Source organism: Pelophylax lessonae (genome assembly GCF_965119305.1).
Source record: "Pelophylax lessonae genome assembly, chromosome: 7".
NCBI classification, from domain to species: Eukaryota; Metazoa; Chordata; class Amphibia; order Anura; family Ranidae; genus Pelophylax; species Pelophylax lessonae.
Genome location: NC_138774.1, coordinates 224,281,999 through 224,309,864, shown reverse-complemented (window position 1 = coordinate 224,309,864; position 27,866 = coordinate 224,281,999). Strand labels below are relative to the sequence as shown.

At 42.3% G+C, this 27,866-nt stretch overlaps 1 protein-coding gene across 1 annotated transcript in view; it reads left to right on the top strand.

The window, feature by feature from the left end:
• Positions 1–27,866, top strand: part of VSIG4 (V-set and immunoglobulin domain containing 4) — a gene marked incomplete at its 3' end in the record, with an annotated part of 110,216 nt that overhangs the window by 33,095 nt on the left and 49,255 nt on the right. The window contains exons 5-9 of the mRNA XM_082263275.1: positions 2,731–2,781; positions 8,104–8,160; positions 12,449–12,580; positions 24,392–24,457; positions 26,580–26,648. Of these exons, the coding sequence (XP_082119401.1) occupies positions 2,731–2,781; positions 8,104–8,160; positions 12,449–12,580; positions 24,392–24,457; positions 26,580–26,648 (375 nt within the window). The remainder of the gene's footprint in view (positions 1–2,730; positions 2,782–8,103; positions 8,161–12,448; positions 12,581–24,391; positions 24,458–26,579; positions 26,649–27,866) is intronic.

Sequence of the window (27,866 nt, the reverse complement as noted above, 5' to 3'; positions counted from 1 at the left end):
CCTGCAGATTTTGTAAGTCTGCCCACTTACAAATAAATGAAGTGTCTATCATTTTTACCATTGGTGTATTTTAAATGATAAAGACAAAATATCAAATCCAGAAAAAAACACACGATACAAATGTTATAAATTGAGTTGCAGTTTCAGTGAGTAAAATAAGTATTTGATTCCCAAGCAAAACATGACTATTTACTTGGTGGAGAAACCCTTGTTTGCAAGCACAGAGGTAACACATTTCTTGTAGTTGGCTACCAGGTTTGCACACATCTCAGGAGGGATTTTGGTCCACTCTTCTTTACAGATCTTCTCTAAATCCTTAAGGTTTCTTGACTGTCGCTTGGCAACTCAAAGTTTCAGCTCCCTCCATACATTTTCTATATGATTACGATCTAGAGATTGGCTAGGCCACTCCATGACCTTAATGTGCTTCTTCTTGAGCCACTTCTTTGTTACCTTGGTGGTATGTTTTGGCCATTGTTATGCTGGAAGACCCATCCACACCCCATCTTCAGTGTTCTGGCTGAGGGAAGAAGCTTCTCATCCAAGATTTTACAATCCAGGGCCCCGTCCATTGGCCCCCAAATGAGGCAAAGACGATCTGTACCTTTAGCAGAGAAACTGCCCCAAAGCATAATGTTTCCACCTCCGTGCTTGATTGTAGGGATGGTGTTCTTAGGGTCATGGTCAGCATTTTTTTTTTCCTCCAAACAGAGAGTCGAGGTAATGCCAAAGAGCTAAATTTTGGTCTCATCTGACCACAGCACTTTCTCCCAATCCTTCTCTGAATCATTTAGATGGCCATTGGCAAACTTCAGAGGGGCTTGTACACGTGTCTTCTTGAGGAGGGGGACCTTGTGCAGGATTTTAATCCATGGTGGCATATTGTGTTACCAATAGTTTGGTGACTGCGGTCCCAACTGCCTTGAGATCATTCACAAGCTCCTCCTGTGTAGTTCTGGACTGATCCCTCACTTTTCTCATAATCATCCTTACCTCATGAGGAAAGATCTTTCATGGAGCTCCAGACCGAAGGCGATTGATGGTTATTTTGTTTTTCTTTTATTTGCAAATAATCGCTCCAACAGTTGTCTCCCAAACTTCTTGCTGATGGTCTTGTAACACATTCCAGCCTTGTGCTGGTGTTCTGTCAGAATACCATACCCTATCAGAATTCCATACCTCCGTCATTTCCGGTTGAGATCAGCTGTGGCTTCGTCATGAATCAGCTGTAGCCGTGTCACAAGTTCTACTGCGCATGCGCAGAATAGGTAGGGCATTTTGATAACATCGTAAGGGGTCAGGCAAAAGAGCTAGTGTGCATGTGCACCAACGGGTCGGGCAGTGGGATCTCTGATAACAAACATCCATCCGATATCCATGGCCCACACAGCGCCGAGCCGACACTGCGCCGAGCCGACACTGCACCGACCCGACAATTCGATCTCCATGCCCCACACTGCACCGACCCCAATGAGACAGTGGGCGTGCGCGTGTGGGTAGGGAAGAGGATTGTCCCATTGTGGGCTCGGCGCAGTGTATGCCATGGAGATCGGATGTATGTTTGTTATAAGAGATGCCGCTGCTCGATCCGTTGGTGCGCATGCGCCCGCTCATGCGCAGTAGGACTTTTGCCTCACCCCTTACGATGTTATCAAAATTCCCTACCTATTCCGCGCATGCGCAGTAGGACGTGTGACGCGGCTACAGCTGGTGCATGACGAACCCGCACCGGAAATGACATACGTAGGGAAATTTGATAGAACACCGGTCTACTATCTTGTCCCTAACGTCTTTGACAGCTCTTTGGTCTTGCCTATGATCATGATTTTTGAATGGAAGAAAGAGCTTCTGTGGACAGGTGTCTTGTATACACATAATGAGTTGTCATTAGGAGCACCTTCTTAAGGGCTCTTTCACACACTGTGTCCGTCAAACGGACTCCGCTTTTCTCAGCGGGGGATCGATCCGCCGATCCCCAGCTGAGCAGAAGGATGACAGCTGTGTCTCCGCGCTGTGTGCGGAGACACAGCTGTCAGTTCCCCATGCATCTCTATGGGGGAAATCGGATGGGAACCGACCGTCGGTCCGTTCTCATACGATCCCATCCGATCCGCTGGACGGATGGAAAATAGGGTTTCCATCCATCAAGATTTGATGGATCGGATCGGGTCAGATGTCAGCGGACATGTCTCCGCTGACATCCGATGCCCCATAGGAATGCATGGGGAGACCGTTCAGATCCGCCAACAAAACAAACAGGCGGATCTGAACGGTCCGCCTGTGTGAAAGGGGCCTTAATTGACAGATCTCTGTATCAGGTGGGCTAATACTGTAGCCAGTCTGTGGAAGTCAGAATTATTGTTGGTTGGTAGGGGATCAAATACTTATTTTACTCACTGAACTGCAACTCAATTTATAACATTCTTGTATAGTGTTTTTTTTTTGGATTTTTGGTTGATATTCTTTTCTCTATCATTTAAAATAGACGTATGATAACAATTATGGACCCTTCATTTTTTTTGTAAGTGAGCAAACTTACAAAATCTGCAGGGGATCAAATAATTATTTTCGCCACTGTATATTAATATAAAAAAATGTTTGTGCCCAGAGTTGAGCTTTAACATTTTATCACTTTTTTTTTTTTATGTTTCTAAAAGTTTTAACAAATTTTAATTTCTAATCTTTCCTACTGCAATGATTTTCAGTAACCTATATGTTCTGGTATCGCAGAAAAAAATGACAAGACAGACCTGGACAATGAAGAAAATGACTTCTGGACAAGTATTCCATTTCTAGAAGGATATCCCTTGCTTGTGCAGCTTTATACACTGTGTGCTTTTTGCTTAACCGCTTTGCTGCTGGACATACACATTTTGGGAAGTCTGTTTTATTCTTTGTAAACTGGGGTAGACCGGTGTCTTGTATATCTGTTACCCTATGCAGGATTAGAAAAAGCACTCCGCCTTATGTGTCCCAGCAGAATGTTCTTTGGCATATGACATGTGATGTTTTGTCAAGGTCTAATTACAAAGTTTGTTCACATTTGTATATACTGTACACGTGTTCACTGAAGCTTTGAATGTTCGTTTAAAGTGGACCTTTCATTACCTTTACAAGTTTGCATGAATACAGTATAGAGCAACAGTATCATTTTTAATATACAAGTATAATTTTTCAGAAAAAGATCAACCTTTTATCATTTAAGACCATCCTTAAGCACCAGTCAGTGACTTTGCCTATGCTAAGATAATGTCATCAGCCTGCTGCAGGCAGGAGAAAGCACTTCCTCAGTCTCCTCTCCCCTACGTGATCAGGCTGCACATTGTAACTTTGTAGCCAGTCACAAGGTGAGATGCAGCAGAAGGGGCTGATCAGTGTCAGACATTTTTTTACCATGTAGGGCGGTGACGAAACGCGTGGAAGCGGAGCCTAGTGACGTCATCATGCTACCCAGAAAAGGCCAGGCAACTGGCTTGTGAGATGATGCTAAGGTCTTAGCATAGGTGTGGGAAACCAATTGCATTAGGGTGTGCACCCCAAAGCTCAAACACACATGCGTGTGTGTATGGCCCTGGCACATTGACCTCCCTGCCGCCACAGTGAAAGAGAAGTGCATAAGCACTTCTCTTATAGCAGAGCCCGTAAAAAGGGAGATCTTTCTCATCTCCCCTCTGCTACACAGAGGGATAATGCTAATGTGCACTAGGTGATTAGGGTGTGCCCAGGCACATCCTGCACACACTGTGCGCACGCCTTTGGTCTTAGCCTTAAGGGGACAATACACCTGTAAATGGTAATGCAATATTACGGTCGTGCACTAACATTTGTGTGCACTATTTATGTGAGTGTTTTTCTATTAAAGAGGAAGTAAACCCTCCTCTCCAACTTTTACCTATAGGTAAGCCTATGATAAGGCTTACCTATAGGTACTGTAAATATCTCCTAAACCTGCACAGTTTAGGGGATATTTACCTTACATGCAGCCAGTGACATCACTGGCGCATGCGCTCTGAAGGAACGGCCGCTGGTGCCATTCCTTCAGAGCCCGTGCTGTGACCATCGGCTCCCGCGCGGGAGTGACGTCACCGCGGCTCTGGCCAATCAGATGGCCGGAGCCGCGATCCCGGAAGACGGGCGACTGAACATGTCGCCCGTCAATCCGTCATACAGGTAAGCGGCACGGCGGGTACTCGTTCTAAGGTAAGTATTTCATAATGAGCTAGTATGCGATGCACCCTAGCTCATTATGTGTTTCTCTTTCAGGTTGAAAAAAAAAAAAAAAAAAGAAAATGTTAATGGGTTTAAAACCTCTTTAAGTTGATAAAGTGCCAAATTCTAAAAGATTAATCACCATTAAAATGTTTCATTTGTTTTGAGTTGAGAAAGTTCCTGGTGGTTATTGCAGTTTGTGGTTGTTCCAACTAACCACAGTTGAGTCAAGGAGGAAATCCAAGGGCAATGGCTCCTTTGTGTCTGCTAGTGTTGGCTTCAGGGGAGAGGAGGGAGTGCTGACATTGTATGGGCTATAGTAAGCCAATGGGTGACGTCACCACTCCAAGGCATTACAAGCCATTGTCTGCGCTCTCTCCTCTTCCCTGCATCTGGCACTGGCTGACATGGGGGAGATCATGTGACAGGACCAGAGCGGCCTGAAAAAAGGTACGTTTACAGATCTTTATTTCACAGATTAGTTAGTATAGGTGTTAGGAGGGGGCATTTTTAAGATTAGGTAGATACATCCAAGAAATCTACTTTAAACCGGAACTAAGCCTATCAACTTAATGGTTTAAAAAAAAAAAAACAGGTACTCTCCCAGCATGCTGGGAATGTTAACTGTCACTTTTGCGTGTGCTGTCAACCAAACTATCAACCATCAAAGGGCTGGTGCTATTTTTTTTTTTAACTTTATCACAGGTTTAAAAAAAAAATCTGATCACTTTTATTGCTGTCACAAGCAATGTAAACATTCCTTGTGACAGCAATATGCAGTGACAGGTACTCTTTATGGAGGGACCCTAGACCCCCTCCACCACACTTCCATTTTTGAAACTGCATTTTTTAATACACTCGTTTTTTGAATCTGCCGCCTTTAGCAGCAGAGTAACCCGGACGTGATGTTAGGGGGGGGGGGCGTCCTCTCCCACTCGCCGGGGTAACGACTGAGTGGCTCCCGAGCCGCATCGGTCGTTACCACCGGAAAGCCAACCGACCGCCCGCTCTAAACAACGGTACTGGGGTGATGCCTCTAGCTAGAGGCATCACCCCGGTATAACACCGCAAAGTCTGCCGACGTACCCCTATGTCACTTTGCGGTAAGTGGTTAAAAAAACTGTCCCATCTTTTAAAAATAATCATCCAAATCCTAAGGCTACTTTCACATGGGCGGTGCGCCCGATGGCGGGGGATTGATCCGCCGATCCCCGCTGAGCAGGCTTATGACCACTCCATCTCTGCTCTATGGGGAGATCAGATGAGAACGGACCGCCTGTCCATTCTCATCCGATCCTATCCAATCCAATCCTCCAGACGGATGGAAAATAGGGTTTCCATCCGTCCGGATTTCACAGACAGGATCGGATAGCAGCGGGTGTCAGTGTCCACCGCTCCAAAGGGGAGCACGGAGCATCCGATCCGGTCCTCCTGAAAAACTGACAGGCGGATCGGATTGGAAAGCCAGTGTGAAAGGGGCCAAATGAGGCAGCTTTGTAAACTGAGCCTATAGAGTGTTTCTGGTTATTAATGGATATGAAGCAAATTTCTCTAAAACAAAGGTACCTCTGTGAGTGTTGGCATACATTATTTTACTCTTTATATGTGAGAAGTAGATGATGACTCTGGATGATTCCTGAACAAAGAGGGCACCGTCTCTCTGGAAAGAAAAGCAAATAGAGGTATTGTCAGAGAGAGTGATCTTTGCGAAAGAGAATAAATACCTGGAAGCACTACATTGACAAATTACCTAAAGCTGAACTCCAAATTGATTTTCACTAGAACGGAATGGAATGATCAATCCCAGCATAGATCAGACCTCTGTTCCATGTTGTTCTGTTGTCTGCAGATCCCCTGATGATCTGGGTTTAGTTGTGGATTTGTCTCATGTGGCACTCTGTATATCCTGCTGATACACTGTTCCTTCCGCAGCTACTTCCTTTAGCTGGAGTCTGTAACACTCCCCTTTGTAGTCTTTCAGACTCTGTAAATGATGTAACTTCCTTCATAGCTTTAATGGTGGGTGGGATTGAATACCTCCTAATTAGCATTCAGTCCCGCCCAGTCATACCTATAGGAAGATTCCAAATCTCCCAAGTCCCTCCTCACAGATCACCGCATTATTCATGAAGGAAACCCCTTCATACGCAGCCTGTTCTGAAAGCTAGTTGTGCTGCTACTTCTGTAGTCTTGTAGAAAGCCTTTATTCTTTGGCATGCTGCAAGACTGGAATGACACAGGAGGAGGTGTCACACATTTACACCTTTCACCACCCACATGAAGGCCTAGAAACCCCCACAGTAACCCTACGACCCACCCACATCAACTCTCAGAACTGGTACAAGTGACTCCCATAGCCCACCCTGAAGCTCCAGAGACTCAAAGGATCATGGGAGATGGAGCATTAGGACTGGAAAAGGAAGGAAACAGGAAGTCAGAGCCAGGAGGAGGAGTGACATCACAGATACAGAAACCTGCTGTATACAGCTAAAGGAGGTAAGTTACCATTAACTAACAGTGGGGTTATGGTTCATTTACATGTACAATGCATCTGTTGTTTTGCTGGAGTTCTTCTTTAACAGGGGTGGCCGGGGTGGCCCGGCTGCCTAAAATCACGTACACGTACGTGATTTTGTGCAGGAGATGTCGGGGGCACGCGCTTGCCCCCAGAGTGCCGCTCCGGGTGTGATTGGACACAGCGGGAGGCAATAGTTCGGCATAATGACAGGACGGTAGTCTGCCTATGTAAACAAGGCAGACCGCCATTCTTTCACAGAGGAAGAGAGAGAACTTTTGTTTCAGCTAAGCTGAAACACAGTTCACTCTTTTCCTCTAGTGCATCCACTTCCCCTACAGTTAGAAAGCACTCCCTAGGAGCACACTTAACCTCTTGATCACCCCTGGTGTTAACCCCTTCCTTGCCAGTGCCATTTATACAGTAACAGTGCATTTTTTTATGCACTAATCACTGTATTGGTGTCACTGGTCCCCAAAAGGTCTCACTTAGTGTCAGATTTGTCTGCCACAATGTTGCAGTCCCACCATTGCTAGCAAAAACAATAAAAAAAATAAAAGGCCCATAAGTCTCAATTCACACTAATACGACTTGTCAGACAACTTGGTCAGCCTGACAAGTCGTGCACCGTTGCGGTCCATAGTGTAGTACAGGACTGGTTCTAATAGGAGCGACACAAGTCGCTCCGTCATAGTTAAAGGGTCCTGTACTACTTCGGGGCGACTTGCATAGACATTCATTTTATGAAGTCCGTGCAAGTCGTGCCGAAGTCGCGGTGCACGTGACTTCACAGGTCGCCCCCAAAGTCGTGCCGCTTCAGTGTGAACCGGCACTAAATCTATCCCATTGTTTGTAGATGCTATAATTTCTGCGCAAACCAATTAATATACACTTATTCTAATTTTTTTACCAAAAATATGTAGCAGAATATAGGCCTAAATTGATGAAAACATTTGATTTTTTAACTTTTTTCATTGGGTATGTTTTATAGCAGAAAGTAAATTGTGGTTCTTTTTTTTGTTAATAGCACAAACAATAAAAACCGCAGAGGTGATCAAATACCACCAAAAAAAAAAGCTCTATTTGTTAGGAAAAAAGGGCATCAAGTTTTTTTGGGGTACAGTGTTGCATGACCGCGCAATTGTCAGTTAAAGCAACGCAGTGCCGTATCGCAAAAAATGGCTTGGTCATTAAGGGGGTAAAACCTTCCTGGAGCTGAAGTGGTTAAATTTGCTGCACTGAACATGAAAAAGTATATCTGATGCTAGGTCCACTTTAAACTTGCTGCAATGTGGGTTTGATCCTTTGCTTTATATTGCTTTCACCAGTGCAGCACTGCAAACATTATAATAACCGACATTTACATTTTGTTATCCCAGCAAGACCACCTACAGAACAACCAGAAGTCACAACTGCAGAAGAAGTATTAACAACAAGTAAGTCATTTTTTTTTTTAATTCTATAACAATATATATGGGCAGAATTTTCTCAAAGTAGGCCGAATCTTTTATGCCAGTTATAAATCCTGAGCTCTGGCAATAGACAGATCAGCCTTCATGGGACCTATTGTCGTGACAATTCTGCTTTGACAGGGAGAAAATACAAGTGAGTAAGAGCACCAATACCTATGCATTAGTGTTAATGAGGTCCTGTTAAAACCTCTTCAGTGAACCTGTGCTTTGTCATTGTAGCACTGCCCCCTTGAGGACTGCTGGATAATACACTTTTGGGTCCCCCTGGGTTACCGTTAACAACTCTAGCATTCACAATTTAACACTTTACTTCTTGTCTCAGTCAATGATCAGTCCAGGGGTTTGTAGTCGTTTTTGGTGTTTTATTTTAAATAGGGATGGGAGAAAGGAATAGTGGGATACTCCAGATTAACTATTCACAAGATATGAGGACTCCTGTCTGATGATGCAGCCAGGCTGCTGATTCACCCTGCCACTAGGTAAACTTGGATTAAATCTCTATCCAGAAGACTTGATGAACAAAATTCTCTTCAGTATACTCTCCTAGTATCCCCTTTCACTTGACACACTGACACCCATCCTCTGACTATCCTACTCCGGGTAGCCGCCCTCAGGTCAGGCCCCTTGATACGATCCCCTGTACTCACGATACTGTTTTTCGAGGGTCTCCAGTGTCTCTTCCCCTTTAGTCAGTTCTCCTGGACCTCTGGGTTCAGTTCTGTTCCTTTGATCCCCAGGCTGACCGCCTGCGACCACGTGCCACCACTACAGCGGAGGAGGCAGCCACCACCCTCCCTCCAGGACTCTGCTCACCAGCCAAAGACCCCGCAGCACATGTGCTCCTGGCTTTTATACAGTATCCCAGAATGCCCTGAGACTCTGCTAATCCCCGGGACTGTATCAAAGCCTGTGTACCCATTGGTCAGGTTTCCTCCCACTGTCCAACATGCCTCCCTATTGGACCAGTGTAAAACACTATCTAGACCCAATGAATCACACACTGAGCAGACCTAATTCACAGATCCTGCTCTCTGGTAGGCAGAAAGCAATATAGATTTGCCTGCTGCTCCTCTGATAGGCAGACAGAGCCATAAACTATACTCTCTCACTAGCACCTACCTAGGAGGGTGCTACATCAGTGCAGACAGAAGCAAGTGACTTCAATTCCAGTGCCTCTTCTGTTTTTTTATACCTTACTTTTGGGGCCCTGCTAATTGATTTGCCTATGTAAAGCAGCCTGTGTAGGCTCCACATTGCTACCATAAGAGGAGCACTTTCTGCTGTCTCGGGACCGGCAGGATCCTTTGCCTGCTGTCCCCATCCATGTGAGGCAGATGCAATAAACAGAAGAGGAATATGAGGAGGAAGATTGCCCAGGTGCTGGCAGCAAAAGGGGGGATAAAATAAGGCTTCAAGGGGGATGTTTCACTCTTCCCAAACCCTGGGAACTATACACGGGTGTAGTGAAATTGTTGAGGACAGTGTTCTCCGAGGACTCTGGGTCCTCTGCTGCAGGCAGTTTGTAAGGAATGAGGTCTTTAATGCTCAAATGCCTGCACAAAGGCTTCAGATCACGAAGGACAGGGACCACTATAAGGTCTCTGATACAAGAGTAGCACTCTGGGACACTCTAGAACTTTCAATTTAATCACGGTTGAACCTCAACTGCCAAAATTTTAATGTTTGCTGGAGGATAAATCCTTCTTTGTGTCTCAAAGTTTGCCATCTGTTCTGGTGCCTAGGCACTATAAAGATGCTAAATGATGTTTCCTGCAGCTGGACCTCAGCTGCCAGTACTCTTTTTTTTTTTTTTTTTTTTTATATACATTATTTCTAAAAATAGTTTTTACAGAATTAGTCAAAAGGGAAAGACACATAGGAAGAAAACAATAAGCATAGCAGTCAAACAAATACATAAAACACAATGGGGGTTATTTACTAAAACTGGAACGTGCAAAATCTGGTGAATAGAAACCAGTCAGCTTCCAGGTTTTGTCATGCACAGCTAAGATCTAAGAGCACCAGTTTTAGTAAATCTATCCCACTGTGTTTACCGGCTTCGGGACCGCACCACGCACATATGATGCAGCAGGGTGGTCCTTCAGTACGTCTTTTTTGTTTCCGGGTCTGGGGCTGGGCGACCTGCTCCTGCTGTGAATTGGACACAGCGGGAGCCAATTAGCGCCAATCAGCGCGTCTGGCGGACTGGATTTTGCCGACACCTAGCGATCATTCCCGAGAGATGCAGAACGGCAGTCTGCCTATGTAAACAAGGCAGATCACCGTTCAGAAGATGGAGATCCTGTGTTTCTGCTAAGCAGGAACACAGATCTCTGTATTCCCCTAGTCAAACCACCTCCCCCACTCAGTTAGCAAGCACTCCCAGGCAACACATTTAACCCTTTAATAACCCCTGATGTTAGCCCCCTCCCTGCCAGTGTCAGTACAGTGACAGTGCGTTTTTTTTTTTTTAGCACTGATCATTGTATTGGTGTCACTGGTCCCCAAAAAGTGGTGTCAAATTTGTATGCCGCAATCTCGCAGTCCCACTAAAAATTGCTGATCCCCGCCATTACAAGTAATAAAAGATAAACATTCCATAAATCTATCCCATAATCTATAGACGCAATAACTTTTTCGCAAACCAATCAATATACGCTTAATGGGATTTTGTTTTACCAAAAACATGTAACAGAAAACATATTGGTCTATATTGATGAAGAAATTTGTTTTTTTTTTACATTTTTTTATTGGGTATGTTTTACAGCAGAAAGTCAAAAATACTGTTTTTTCAAAATTGTCAGTCTTTTTTTGTTTAAACCCCCAAAAGTGATCAAATGCCACCAAAAGAAATCTCCATTTATGGGAAATAAAGGATATCAATTTTATTAGGGTACAGCGGCGCACGACCGCGCAATTGTCAGTTAAAGTAACGCAGTGCCATATCGCAAAACATGGCTTGGTCATGAAGGGTAGTAAACCTTCAGGAGCTGAAATTGTTAAACATGAAATAGTAGAGAATAGGTTTTATATAAAAAAAGTGAAGCATTAATCATATTGTCATAAAAATATATATATAAAAGCCTCCAAGTGGAAGTATAGTTTATGTGTCACATCAATGTTGTGATGAGGAAGTAAACAAAAAAAAAAAGGGAAGAGAAGGAGGCAAGGGGATAAAGGAAAGGAAATGGGGGGTGGGGGAGTTGCATCAGGTGGGAGGTATTTTTCTATTAAAGGAAGTCTGATATAAAAAAAATCTTCAAAAAGTAATGGGAAGTTGATGTGGTAACCGTATAGAAAAAGGAGAAGGGAGTTGTGTAAGGTAGGAGTTATTTCTCGATTTAAGTAAGTCTGATATCAAAAAATCTTCAAAAAGTCATGAGAAGTCGATGAGGTAACAGTATAGATAAAGGTTATCTACCTAAAGGTTTTCCAAGATTTCTGAAGGTGTATCAGACATTATTTTTTTGTAATCCGTAGAAATGGAAAAGTCCAACCAAAGAGACCAAATTTATATGAAATCATTATAAGTCACTTTAAGAGAGCTAGTTAAATCTTCCATTCTTCTGATGTCCTCAATGTGGAGGAGCCATTGTCAAATTGTGGGTGGTGTAGAAGATTTCCACAAGGCTGGGATACAGAAGCGAGCTGAAGTGGATGATTGATAACCAAATTTTTGTATGATTTGATTAAAAAGTCATTATGATGGAGAAGGAAAAAACCTGGGTCTCGAGTGATAATATGGTTGGCGAATTTTTGGGTAAGGGTATAAACTTGGGTCCAAAAGTTATCCAATTTGGGGCATGACCATAATATGTGGAGTCGGTCTGCTTGTGGAGTGTCAGAGGAGCTGTCAGTATTCTAAAATCCTGCATTGCGGTCTATTCTGGTGCTCAGACACTCAAAAATATTTGTGGCTGTTGTCTATCAGATTCTACACTCTAATGTTTATTCAAAGATGATATCTGCCTTATCTCTCCCTCTTAAATTGCGGCCTAAATAAGCTGCTTACATACTGTTCAGCTACTGTACAATATGTGTGGCTATCGTCTCTGAAATAATACACTCTGTTTACTTGGAGAAAAAACAAGGGTATGTAATGAAATTTAACATCAAAAGTCACAAATAATACCAAGTGGGACTATAAAGCGATAAAAAAAGACTTCAGTTGGGCTTTACCAGTGTTGCTTTCTAAGTGCACTAAATGAGGATAAACTCTGTTTTATATATATATGTATATATATCACCACAGAAATCCTTATTACTACCAAACCTGATGTGAGAGTTAGTACAGCTGGAGAAGAAACTTTCACAGAGGACAATGTTTCTAGCAGTGATGAGCATGAGGAAATAATTACTACAAAGATCCCACACATTGTAACAGGTAGGTCTGTCTACCTATGGTGCTGGTTTTATTAACTCCTTAGGTAGAACTAGGCTCCAGATTGTCTGCCTACTCATATAAAATGTCCATTTACCTTTGAAGAATGTTCATCTACCTAAGAGGCTTGTCTACCTAGCACTAATCTCCAGACTGTTTATCTACCTAGGAGAGACATCCATCTACCTATAGAGCTGGTTTTGCCATCGCCCTAGGTAGAACTAAACTCCAGAATGCCCATCATCTGATGCTGGAAGTATCAATTAGGCTACGTTCACATCTTGGCGTTGCTATTTACAGGCGTTTTTTCAGGTGTTTTTTAAGGCGTTTTTATGGGCGTTTTTTCAGGCGTTTTTGTGCAGGCATTTTTAGGTTGACAAGTAACCTATGGAAAAAAATAAAAACGCCTGTAATCTGCCCAAAAAGAAGCTCATGTACTTTTTTGAGCGTTGGGCGTTTTGCTTAAAACATCAAAATGCTCAGATGTGAACAGGGGGCCATTAAAATGAATAGGATTTGTCTTGTTGGGCGTTTTTGAGCTGATCCTAGAACAGAAAAACACCCCAAAAACGCCCCAAAACGCTTACATGTGAACTTAGCCTTAAAGTAGACCTTTTACCTACTTTGCAAGTCTTCATGAATAAATACCTAACATGACCATGTTTGCTGCAGGGAAAATCCTGCATTGCACCTCAAAGGTTGAGGCCTATTGTTGTGCTCAGACACTCAAAAATATTTGTGGCTATTGTCTATCAGATTATACACTCTAATGTGTATTCTAAGAAGATATCTACCTTATCTCTTTCTCTTAAATTGCAGCATAACTAAGATGCTTACATACTGTCCAGCTACTGTAAAATATGTGTGGCTATTGTCTCTGAAATAATACAATCTGTTTATTTGAAGATAAAACAAGGATATGTATTGCAATTTCCCATCAAAGTCACAAATAATAAGTGGGACTATAAAGAGATAAAAAAGTGTGAGACTTCAGTTGGGCTTTAACAGTGTAGCTTTCTAAGTGCACTAAATAAAGATAAACTCTGTTTTATATATACTGTGCATATATATATATATATATATATATATATATATATATATATATATATATATATAACCACAGAATCCCTTGTTACTACCAAACCTGATGTGAGAGTCAGTACAGCTGGAGAAGGAACTTTCCCAGAGGACAATGTTTCTAGTAGTGATGAGCATGAGGAAATAATTACTACAAAGATCCCACACCTTTTAACAGGTATAAACGCTTGCATGTGTGTGGCATTCTTTTCATATAGCTTTATTTCCCTAAGAGTTTTTTGTGTTTCTTCTGAGAATTTACAACCTCAAATGCGAGATTCCTTACATCAATGATACACAAAATCAGAGGCGTAACTAGAACCTTCAGGTCCCGGTGCAAGAAAGAATTAGGGGCTCCTCTGACCCCCCCCCCTTCCATCTGATCCCCTGGCTTCCAGTACCGGGTGGGCTTCCATGGACATCCTCCCAGAACCCTGCCTCCTGCATGCCCCCTGGGGCACGTATGCAGTGCATTCTTTGACTGCTGTGTCCTTTTATTCACAGATGATGGTAAAGGGCCAATCACAGCGCCCCTTTACCATGTGATCAGCTTATCACATGTAAACAGACTTGCCAGTTATCAGCAGTCCTTTCGTTAACTGGTAAGCCTGTCAGTTGTTTACACTGATAATCTGGGCACTGCTCATCGATGGCCTGATCAGTGCAGCCCCATCAGTGCTCATCAATGCCGCTTAGCAATGCCCATTAGTGCCGCCTGTCAGTGCTCATCAATGCTGCCCATCAGTGACACCTATCAGTGCTCATCAATGCCGCCTATCAGTGCCCATCAGTGCCACCTATTAGTGTTCAATGCTGCCCATCAGTGCTGCCTATCAGTGCCTCCTCAGCAGAACTCTGAGCTGAAAGCATCTCTCTCATACAGCCCAAAATCTGAATTAACAGTTCCCCTCCTGCCTCCCCAACATGGATGGGAGTGGAGAGAGACAATCTGCTTCTGATCAAATTCAGCTACTTACTTTCCCACAGAGCAAAAAGGAGGAGAGGGACGAGAGAAGAAGCAGATATACTTTCTCCTCTTCTGCCTGTGCGAGGGGGAAGGAGCTGTCAGTGCAGGCTCTGGTGTGTATGAGAGAGACGCTCTCAGCTCAGCACCCTGTGGCCAGGAACCACGCTGAAGCCCCCGACAGTGGCAGAACACCACCTTTGCGATCCTGGTAGTTTCGCCACTACACAATAAAGTGGACCTGTCAGCAACTCTACAAGTCTACATGAAATAGCCCCAACATGTCACAATATACAGAAACTATATCATTTCCAATCTTTTACCAATAAAAAGCCATTCTTATGCTCTATTTAGCGACTTTGCCTAGGCCAAGATGGCTTTATTAGTCTACAGCAGGCCACGGCATGTCCATCCACCTAGGAAGAATGTCTTTCTACCTATGGAGCTGATTTTCTTAACTCCCTAGGTAGAACTAGACTCCAGAATGTCTGCCTACCCGAAAAAATGTCCATTTACCTAGGAAGAATGATTATCTACCTAAGGAATTGGTCTACCTAGCACTAATCTCCTAGCTGGAACATCCATCTACCCAGAGAGCTGGTTTTGCCACCTCCCTAGGTAGAACTAAACTCCAGAATGCCCGTCATCTGAAGTATTATTTAAAGTGTAACTTTCACTTACTTTGCAAGTCTACATTAATAAATACCTAAAACGACAATGCTCCACCTGAATAAATACCTAACATGACAATGCTTTTTGCGCCTTTTTTTTTAATTAAAAAACCATCTTTTAGCTCGATTCAGTGACTTTGACTAGGTTGAGATGGTGCCATCTGTCTGCTGCAGGCAGAACATTTCATGTGTCATCTTTGAGTCGGCATTTCCATCTGGGTAGTAAATGGTAGCCTTGGATGACCAAAAACCAGTACCCTCTTCAACAACATCTGAGAGCAATAGTGTTCTGGTTTAAATAAGCCCAATGTAAAATGAGATAAGGTAGTGCACATTATTTCATAGCTCTCAACTGTCCCTTATTTGGAATCATATCCCTCTGTCCCTCTTTTTCCTTTAGTTGTCTTTTTTTTTTTTTTGGTCTAATATACTGTACAGTCTTCATTTATAATGTATACTTTAAATACCAAAAGTGTTACACTAAATTCCAACCAGCCTCAAAGATCCAATCTCAAATAATTGGATTGTAAAGATGGCCATCCAAGCATAGCTTTCTTTTGTTCGGTCTGCAGGCTGAATGAAAGTGATCAAATAGATTTTCTCCATCCACGCTAAATCACGCCGATGGACACATCTCCCTTGCTATCTTTTGTTTTCCGACACACACCATTGTCTGAATACCCAAATAGTGACTGCAGGCAATTTTCTGTCTGGTTCCTTCAACCTTCAATTTGAAGATTGTAGAGCCAGGTTGTGCCAGCAGGGCCATCCACAGATTGAATTTTGGATAAGCCAAAATTTGATTTGTGTACGACCAGCTTTAGTGTGAAAAGCCTCAACATTTTTTTTGCCCATGTAATGGGGGTGTGTCTTTTGCCTACATACGCTAAAAAGTTGTCGCTCTCAGAAAGTTGAGTGTTATGAAATTTGATATAAAGAAAAATATATGCTAGTACTGTAAATGTGACAAATGTTATCATCTGCTTTGGTACCATGGAACATATTGTTACTGAATCACCTGATATAAAAAGTAAAACAACTGCATGACGGGATGGTAAAACAAATAAATGTTGATTAATGGTGTCACTGTCTTTGTATAGGTTGGGGACACTGTTTAGTTGCACTTAGCACCCTTATTGACATGTACATGCTACTTCATGCCAGAGTCTCCGATATGTGCCAAGCCATTGGCAGGAGTGTATTAGCTCCAAGCAGTTGCCATGCACAATGTACATGTTTACCTATGAGCATTCACTATGTACTGTGTTCTGTTGGCTCCTCCTGCTTGCTCTGGTGTCCAGCTTAGAACTGAATTTTGAGCTTAGCTTTACCAAGAAAATTTGGTTGGCTGCCTAGCTTTTTTATTGTCTGTCATGTGATCTTGGAGGTATTAAAGCCCATCTCTAGGGTAATTCCCAACATCTCCCCTATCACTCCCACCCACCTCACTTCCAAATTAAAAAAAAAAAAAACCTTTGGATGTAGCTGGGTCCACCATCACCTAAACCTCAGTGGCACCTCTGGTGACCCACCACCCGGACTGGTTTCCGTGCCTCCATTCTTGTTGCCTCTCTTTGTCATGACATCATCACACCCCGCTGGAATCTGGTATCCCGATAATGGACCCAATAGGATTCGCCCACATCACTAGGCAGCAACATGGACACCTGTAATAGAACCTTTGAACTCTGGTTTGTATGAGGGGCCCCTATTAAGTTGTTGTGCGTTCAGAATGTGTTCACCTAGGAGTATGTTCTATATACTCCTGGTTCTTCCGCATTTTCCTGGTGCTGGAATTCCAACCCTTCAAGTGGGAATTGTTGTCTTGCTTTTCCTTGTCTGTCATTTGATACTGGAGGCCTAAATTAATCAGATTCAATAAATCTGTGCTCCAGGCCTGGGGGTACAAGCGCTGGTAGGGATAACCAGTTCTATAGAAAGCAGGATTACTGCGGGTTAATGCCATTTTTCGAGTGGCTACTGGTACCTCTAATTAATAGTACAATAGCATTGTACAGCACATGTCTATTTATAATGTTAAATCCTATATTCTAATATTTCTGCCTGATGGTTACATAAACCTAGGGGTCTCGTTACTAGTGCTTTCTCAAGATTTACACAACATTTACTCATAGTATTCAATTGGAAAAGCTTGTTGGGTGAAATCATTGATAAATAGATCTCTTAATCCAACATGCCTTTGTTTGATAGTATTATTGCCTATGTAGATGGGCTTGCTTTTGACATCAGTTTTAGATGCTTCTGAGAATATTCAGAATTCATTGACAGGTGCATTTGACCTACATCTTCTTCAGATGCTTTTGTGTTCCCATGACTCATATGGGGAGCTGTGGTGCAGTTGTGAAGGAAACAAAAGCCCTTTGACACTAGCCCTAAGGATAGGGACAAGTGCTCTTTATAGAGGCATTAGAGATCCCTATAGAGGGGCCAGGTAAGTATTTTTGAAGTGAAGCCACCACAATGCATTTAGGTCAGGGGAGGACCTGAGACATTTTTGCATGTGAGGCAAACACAACCAACGTTCTTATGGGATAAATGGGGTCTAGTTAAGGAAAAAAAATTATATATTTTGTTTGGTACTTTTTTTCTTGAGTTGAGTCCATATAGTTTTCAGAGAGCAACAGTCATCTTCTTGTTCAGCTAATAAAATCTGTTATCAATTTACAATTCATATTTGTGAAAAGGGGAGTTAAAATAAAATAAAATAAATGTTCTTTGAGCCAATACCAGTAGCATTTGCTTTGTTAATGCCTCAAGCATTTGCTCAGCTGTCACAAATAATCTCATGTTTTGCTAATATGTTAATTTTTTATGTGGCCATAATGGGCTTTTTTTCCAAAGATACCGAAGTCAGCAAATTGCGGCATTATGGTCATTAAATGAAGAAATGAAGCTGACGATCATTGGGAAAAAAACTTATTAAGGAAAATATGCGATTATTCGGGACAGTTGAGCAAATGATTGAGACATTAACTGAACACGTTTTTATAAATAGATCTCAAAGTGTGCCACCATGCCTCTGACTGATGGACATTCATGTTGACTCAAAGAAGATGACCACTGCTCTCTGAAATGTATATGGACTAAATAAATACTAAACCATGTCATCCTCACAAATTAATTGCTAGTAATCTGAGTCATTTCACGAATAAACACAACACATTTCACAGTTTTTCATTCTTCCAGTCGGAAAGAATGTTGAGAATGGAAGAGCCTGTGGCCTGGTCCCTGCTCCCATTGAGGTCTGAATAGGAAAGGGGTAATCCTCATTTCATATATTATTTTTATTGCCCTATGGGGCAAATGACCCCCCTGCCGCCCAGCCCAGTCCTTCCCCACTATAGGCAAAAATGAGTGGGTAAATTCACAGCACTCAAAATTACTTCCACATAAAGCTAAAAAGTAGGCTGATACATTTTATTTGATGGGTTTTCCATTGTTAGAAGAAGTGATTCAGGTGACTATTCTACCTGTGGGCCCTTGGATACCATCAGGTCCTAGGCAGCCAACTAGGTTGCCTTCTGGGCCACCCCACTCTGGTACTAAGAGGCAACGTAGTCTGCCTTTGTTGACCTCCTTGACAAAATGCTTAGCTGCCTCTGGCTTCAGTACTTTCTAAGCTTTGATGGCTCAGTAGGGTCTTGATAGTAGTATATTATTACTACAATAAATTACTTAAAAGAGTCCTCCCTGCGCTAAGTAAATATCTAACACTTCAAAAACTTCCACTGCTGCTCATCACCCAGTAACCAAAAAATAGATAACTATAACACAGTGCTAAAGACAGTACATCTCACCAAAATTATATACCTAATTTACAATTAAATTAATTAAATAAATTAAATTAATTAAATCATCAATCCTTGTTCGTGAACTATTAAAGTGAATTCATATTCCCACAGTAGGGAAAGATACAATCAAACAAATTAAATCACTTTAAAAAAATTAAGAGAAAAATATTTTTTTATTTCTTTTTTTTTCTTTTATAAGCAAGTGTCCGGTGAAAGTTTGTGAATAGTGCTCATTAGTTCATAGCATCCATGTGACTGTCGTGCAAGGTGACTCCGTGCTTCACGCCCTCCAAAGTGAATTCACTTACCAGAGAATATGGACCCCTGGGCAATACTGCATAGGGGTCTTATCAAGCTTTAGCTGGTAAGTGTGGAGGATGGGGCTCCTTGAATATCTATTTCCCAATACTCGGCACGGAAAGATAGAGAAGATTCCCAATAGTGTAGTATGTTCAAAACTTTTATTAAATTAATCCAAAAAAATATATGCACTTACAATATATCAGACGTTATAGGCATGTAGATTAGTTAATTTGGAGCTCCTAGAGGCTGCTTTATCAACAGCCCCTTGTGTTTACCATAGGAAAAAGTGGCGTGCGTTTCAACACACTTCTGCTTGCGCTCCAACAGCCCGAAATGTGACGTTGACGTTGCTGCAAAGGCCGGAATCTCGTCGACGCGTTTCGCCCCTTCCAGTGGGCGTTCTCAAAGATCTCCGGCTTCTCAGCAACCTCTTATAGCAGACCCTAGCGGGCACATGACCTCAGAGTTAATTTCCTGTTGGGTGTACACGGCATCATGTACACCCTGCATACCTGACTTCCTGTTTATGAAACTAGACTTAGCCAAAGGCAATATTGCTACCTATTAATTATTACAAGCCATGTTATACATTTAGAATGTTATGCTCCGGACAATACAATAAATAATTATTTAGTTATTAATTTAAAACCATTAATAAATTAAAATCTCATACTCCATGATCTATATACTAATGAAAGGTTCCCCTAAATTTATGAAAATAGTAACAATTAAAATAAAAAATAAAAATAAAAAATAAAATAAAAATAGTAAATATTAAATACATAAAAAAAGTTAAAAAAATGAGTAAAAAAATGAATAAACTGAAAAAATAAATGAAAAATAAAAAATAAAATAAACCTAAAATATAAAAATGAAAACAAATGAAAGGTTCCTTGAGGGCAGGGACTGATGTGAATGTACAGTATGTAAACCACCTGTAATAAATGTTTTAGAATCATTTATTTGGCGCTACGAGTTTACACTGGGCTTACCCTAGTGTACATTTACATCAATCTAAGCTCCATATCTCAAATACTGTACATACATTAGGACCAGTTGAGAGAGGAGCCAATATCCCTGCCAGCAAGTCTTTGGACTAAGGGGGGGGGGGGGGAACCCATGCAAGCACATGGAGAACATGCAAACTCCATGCAGGTGGTGTCCTGGTAGAAATGCAAAACAAGGACCCCAGTGCTACAAGGCAGGAGTGCTAACCGCCAAGTCATTGTGCTGTTCTCTTGGTATAGCACTCTGTGGGGTTGATTTACTAAAGCTGGAGAGTGCAAAATCTGGTGCAACTCTGCATAGAAACCAATGAGCTTCCACATTTTATTGCCAAAATATAATTGATCAAGCTGAAATTAGAAGCTACCATGCACAGCTGCACCAGATTCTGAGTTCACTAGCTTTAGTATATCTCCCCCTGTGAGCCTTAAATTATATCTGAAGCCCAAACTTTTTTATTTTAATTTAGTTTTGGATGCAGGGTGTGCAGCTCTGTTGGATTTTTATCATTGTCTGTGCCCCCATTAGGGAGATTAACCCTCTCAATTTGTCCCAGTGACCATTGTACCCAGGGTAAATGTAATGGGAAATCCAAGAGTTTAAGTTGTCAACAGAACAGGAATTAGGTGGGAGATCTTCCAATAGGTACAATTGTTCTGGTGACAACTGTCTAAGAAATTATCTCTTTCAATGTGGAATGATTTCCTCTCAATCCATGTTGTATTCATAAGGCCATTAGGTAAAGGGCAATAACCCCAAGAAGCCAAAGCAAAACCTTGCCTTGTCTATAACCCCCCCCCCCCCCCCCAAAAAAAAAATGCTTCACATTGTACAGTTTTGTTAAGCAAATTGTTTACTATGAATATGATGCAGTTTCTTACTTGAGGATCCTGACATTAAAAACACTTCCTGCTACAACTAGCAGCAATGCTCCTCAAGTTGGCCATAGGAAATCCCAATAGCAACTGAAGAAGCGCATGAGAAACTTTGTGACAGATTCACAAAAATGATCAGTGAGGCCTGATGCCAGACATACTGAAAAATACATTTTGGGTTTCCATAAGTTTTAATGATGCTTAGGAATGTCCACATAAAATCAAACGTTGGTTCAACCTGCAAGCGTCAACCGAAAGTGAGACCAGTAGTGGTGTCCATTGTTGTCAGCAAGCCCAGAGCACCCTGGCCAATGACTTGACAAAGATGCAGGAGACTCTGAAATGCATTGCCTGGCTGATACACATGTGTCAAGAAGGAGGGAAGTGAACTCAGTGTTTCCCATCAAAGAGGATCCTACAGTCACCAACACTGTGCCGGATGAAGCAACAGAGGACACCGGAGAGAGATCTTCTACAGTCCCACCAAAACCAATTCTGAAGGACTGCATAAGAAAGCAAAGGACACCGCTACTGGTGGAGCTGTAGAAGAACTCTTCCGAATGTCCAATGCTGGTGGATCCTGTACAATGTACATGATGGTAGGGTCCTATTATATTGGGAATGCTGATATCACAGCTTCCCCTCCTCCTGGACATACAGTATCTCACAAAAGTGAGTACGCCCCTCACATTTTTGTAAATATTTTATTATAGCTTTTCATGTGACAACACTGAAGAAATTACACTTTGCTACAATGTAAAGTAGTGAGTGTACAGCTTGTATAACAGTGTAAATTTGCTGTCCCCTCAAAATAACTCAACACACAACCATTAATGTCTAAACCGCTGGCAACAAAAGTGAGTACACCCCTAAGTGCAAATGGCTAAATTGAGCCCTAAAGTGTCAATATTTTGTGTGGCCACCATTATTTTCCAGCACTGTCGTAACCCTCTTGGGGCATGGAGTTCACCAGAGCTACACAGGTTGCCACTGGAGTCCTCTTCCACTCCTCCATGATGACATCACGGAGCCTGTGGGTGTTAGAGACCTTGCGCTCTTCCACCTTCCATTTGAGGATGCCCCACAGATGCTCAATAGGGTTTAGGTCTTGAGACATGCTTGGCCAGTCCATCACCTTTACCCTCAGCTTCTTTAGCAAGGCAGTGGTCATCTTGGAGGTGTGTTTGGGGTCGTTATCATTTTGGAATACTGCCCTGCGGCCCAGTCTACGAAGGGAGGGGATCATGCTCTGCTTCAGTATGTCACAGTACATGTTGGCATTCATGGTTCCCTCAATGAACTGCAGCTCCCCAGTGCCAGCAGCACTCATGCAGGCTCAGACCATGACACTCCCACCACCATGCTTGACTGTAGGCAAGACATACTTGTCTTTGTACTCTTCACCTGGTTGCCGCCAAACACGCTTAACACCATCTGAACCAAATAAGTTTATCTTGGTTTCCTCAAACCACAGGACATGGTTCCAGTAATCCATCTCCTCAGTCTGCTTGTCTTCAGCAAACAGTTTGTGGGTTTTCTTGTGCATCATCTTTAGAAGAGGCTTCCTTATGGGACGACAGCCATGCAGACCAATTTGATGCAGTGTGTGGTGTATGGTCTGAGCACTGACAGGCTGACCCTCCACCCTTTCAAACTCTGCAGCAATGCTGGCAGCACTCAACCGTCCATTTCCCAAAGACAACCTCTGGATATGATGCTGAACATGTGCACTCAACGTCTTTCAACCTATCCTGTTAAACCACTGTATGGTCTTGGCCACCATGCTTCAGCTCAGTTTCAGGTCTTGGCAATCTTCTTATAGCCTAGGCCAACTTATTGTAGAGCAACACTTCTTTTTTTCAGATCCTCAGAGAGTTCTTTGCCATGAGGTGCCATGTTGAACTTCCAGTGACCATTATGAGAGAGTGAGAGCGATAAAACCAAATTTAACACACCATCTCCCCATTCACACCTGAGACCCTGTAACACTAATGAGTCACATGACCCCGGGGAGGGAAAATGGCTAATTGGGCCCAATTTGGACATTTTGACTTAGGGGTGTACTCACTTTTGTTGCCAGCAGTTTAGGCATTAATGGCTGTGTGTTGCGTTATTTTGAGGGGACAGCAAATTTACACTGTTATACAAGCTGTACACTCACTACTTTACATTGTAGCAAAGTGTAATTTCTTCAGTGTTGTCACATGAAAAGATATAATATATTTACAAAAATGTGAGGGATGTACTCACTTTCGTGAGATACTGTATGTGTGGAAGCCAGGCTACACATTTAGAAGCCTTCTCCACCTTTGTCAAGCCATTGCCCAGGGGAATCTGGGCTGGCTGACATCAATGGACACCATTACTGACTCTATCTATCCTTATACTGATGCTTATAAGTAAAACTGATATATGTAATGTTTAATTCATTGTATGATCCTAATGTGCTTATGTCAATGCGCATTTCTTTTTGCTTACTTTGACTTATGGTTTACAATGGAGTGGTAGCCTTTGGTTTGTGGATCATCACTGGAAGAGGGACTGCCAGCTAAGAAAAATTGCCATGTATTGTATATGTACAGTATATATACCAGCATGGTGGCAGATGCAAATTTCAGCTATATTTTGCTATTTTTATCTCTACCCTTTTGTGCCCATATCCTTTTAGTATCCTATATGTTTACCTTCCCTATATAATTCTGACTGGAAAGTTTTAATATCATAGAGGACCATAGTTCTAGCATTGATAAGCATAATTAAATAATTCCTACAATGAGCTCACAAATTGTGACAGGTATAATGCTTATATTTGCTTGTCTTTGTTTTTATGACTTTAGTGTCCTTACTACTATTTTTAATTTATTTTTTTTCCTGCTTATTTTCTTCTCTGCAAATCTCTATTGTCAATCCAGCGTGCCTGTAGAGCAGTTGGCACACAATTTGCTATTTGATGCCAACAAATAAAATGTAAAATGTAGAGTTAGTAGCATAAGGTAAGGACAAATGGCCACAAAAGCATCTGAAATAAAAATGCTGTAAAATCTTTATTTTTTATACCTTCTAAATGACGACTTATAATTGTGTTATCTTCTGGTTTGGTACCACAGAAAATATTGTTACTGAAACTCCCTATATGGAAACTGAACAAACTACACGGCAGGACATTAAAACAAGTAAATATTGGTAAATGGTGTCACTGCCTTTGCAGCTGCTGATGACACTGTTTAATTGCGCTTACCATCTTCATAGACTTGTATATGTGCCACCTTGCCCCTGAATTGTGCTGTGATTCATGCTGGAGCTTCCATTGTGTGCTATGCCATCAAAAGCAGGAGTTATATTACCTCCAAGCACTTTAGTATGTGTTCATCCAGATGGCGTTTGGCGCTTTTTGCTTATACTGGTGCTCAGCAGTGTTGCATTCTTTAGCTTAGTTCTACTGTGGGAGCTAGCTTTTTCCTTGTCCATCATGTGATACTGGACTTATTAAAAAACATCTCTGGGGTAATTCTCAACATGCCCCCAATCCCCTTCTCCAAACCCATCCCCAAATAAAAAACACTTCTGAGTCTACCGCTCAGGAATAAGGACTGGGAACCCACCACTGCAGTCCAGGACACCTGATGAGCAGTATTGTTGCCTCCTCTCGCCATGACATCATCACACCCTGCTATAGTCTTCGGGACCCCATGAAGATCCCACTGATGGACCCAATGGGAAGTGTCCAAATCAGCAGGCAACGATGTGGTCATCCAGTAGGAAGAGTCAGGACTTGGTGTTCCATAATTCCAAGTGATCACTTGGGCTGGTTAGCGTTTTTTTTTTTTTAAATATACACATTATACTGTCAAAAGTATTGGGACGCCTGCCTTTACACACATATGAACTTTATTGGCATCCCAGTCTTAGTCCGTAGGGTTCAATATAGAGTTGGCCCACCCTTTGCAGCTATAACAGCTTCAACTCTTCTGGGAAGGCAGTCCACAGAGTTTAGGAGTGTGTCTATGGGAATGTTTGACCATTCTTCCAGAAGAGCATCTGTGAGGTCAGGTACTGCTATGGATGAAGAAGGTCTGGCTCACAGTTTCCACTCTAATTCATCCCAAAGGTGTTCTATCGTACACTGTTCAGGCCAGTCAAGTTTCTCTACCCTAAACTCGCTCATCCATGTCTATATGGACCTTGCTTTGTGCACTGGTCCAAATCATTTGGTGGAGGGAGGATTATGGTGTGGGGTTTTTGTAGGGCTTGGGCTTAGCCCCTTAGTTCCAGTGAAGGGAACACTTAAGGTGTCAGCATACCAGGACATTTTGGACAATTTCATGCTCCCAACTTTGTGGGAACAGTTTGGGGATGGCCCCTTCCTGTTACAACATGACTGCTCACCAGTGCACAAAGCAATGTCCATAAAGACATGGATGAGCGTGTTCGGGGTGGAGAGTGGAAGAACTTGACTGGCCTGCACAAAGTCCTGACAACAACCTGATAGAACAGAGAATTAGAGCAGAGACTGGGAACCAGGCCTCCTCGTCCAACTTTAGTGCCTGATCTCACAAATGCGCTTCCAGAAGAATGATCAAAAATTCCCATTGACACACTCTTAAACCTTGTGGACCACCTTCCCAGAAGAGTTGAAGCTATTATAGCTGCAAAGGGTGGGCCGACTCAATATTGAACCCTAAGGACTAAGACTGGGATGCCATTAAAGTTCATGTGTGTGTAAAGGAAGGCATCCCAATCATTTTGATAATTTAGTGTATATATTGGGGCAATAAGCTAGAGGATGGGATGAAGGTTAATGGAGGGGGGGGGGGGTGTAAATACTGATGGAATCTCACCTCTTTTTATTATTTGATGACGCTGTTCAGTTGCGCTTAGCATCTTCATAGACACGTACATGTTCCATCTTCTTCCTGAATCTTTCTGTAACTCATGCCGGAGTCTCCAATCTGTGCTGTGCCACGAGTATATTGGTGTGCATTCAGTATTTGCTTTGCACCGTGTATTGCTGGGTCTCCCTGCTTGCTCTGGTGTGCAGTTATTGCACATGCTGAAGCTTAGGGAGTTGGTTTGCCAAGCTTTTACCTTCTCTTATATGTGATGCTGAAGTTTTAATTAAAATGTAGTTCCCTTCAGTTCCCCTTTTTATCATTACCTATCTGAAATATGTTTGAAGGTTATATTTTTTCAGTTTTTTTTTTTTTAATAGTGTGGTATTTAATTCCACATAGTTTGAAAATGTCCTTGTCTGATAGCACTATATTGAGATGTTATGTAACTGTTATCTTATCACAGGCATCTTTAATACCGTCATTCCTGATGTAAAAATTAGTTCTGTTGCCAAAGAACCAGACATAACTACAGGTAAATTGCTGTAGGTTCATCTTCTGTGTTATACCGATTGAATTGTTAAAATAAAAGCTTAGATTTATAGTTACTTTCAGTTGCTTAGTGGGTAGCACTACTGCTTTGAAGCAGTCGGGTCCCTGGTTTTGGGTCCTGGTCAGGACACTACTTTCATGGATTTTCCATGTTCTCCCTGTGTTTGCATGGGTTTCCTCCCACACTCCAAATACATGCTGGTAGGATAATTGGTTCCTGCCCAAATTGTGCCTAGTATGTGTATGCATACATCTGAGCAGAGCCACTGATAGGGAGTAGGGCCAGCCCTTCTGTACTGGACCTGGGTCCCATCAGGGGCAGAGAGGGGACTCTTTAAATATCTTTGGGCTCATGTATTGTAATTCCAGGAGCCATGACCGCGAGAAATTAAATCAAAGTTCTCCAGGTCCCATTAGTTAAGCAGCAGGATCTTGGGACAGACTGGGAAATATTTACTCATTTCCAGGCGTAGGTGGAATAATCTTTTGTATTCATGGCTTCCAGCAATTTAAATAAAGTTCTTCAATATAAATCCCCTTGGCAGGCCAGAACTTTAAATTAATTGTTGGGAGCAGCCGCAGGGAGAACTACTCCACCTTATTCCATCAGCAAGCTCACCCTAGTCAATGGCTTGACAAAGGTGACGAAGAGTTGAAATGCGTTGCCTGGCTAATGCACACGTGTTCAGATGGAGGGAAGCTGTGAATTCCGTTTTCCCCATCAAAAAGTTATTTTACAGCCCCAGTAATGGGCTTGGTTTGGGTTATAAACTTTTCCTGATGTCCACTGTTGGTGGATACTGCACAATTTGCACAGTGGTAGGGTCCTCTTCAATGGGGAACACGGAGTTCACCCATTACCTCCTCCTTGACATATGTGCATTTGCCAAACAACACATTTCAGATTCTTTTCAATCTTTGTCAAGCCTCTCGCCAGGGTGCTCTGGGCTTGCTGACACCAATGGACACCACTAATGGTAGCGATTTAGAAGAACTATTGCCAATGTCCACTATTAGTGGATCCTGCACAATGTACACTGTAGTAGTGTCCTCTTAGATGGGGAAATTCTGAGTCCACAGCTTCCCCTCCTCCTGGACATGTGTGGTAGCAAGGAAACACATTTAGGAGACTTCTCCACCTTTGTCAAGCCATTGGTCAGAGTACTCTAGCTTTGCAATCATCAATGGACACCAGTACTAA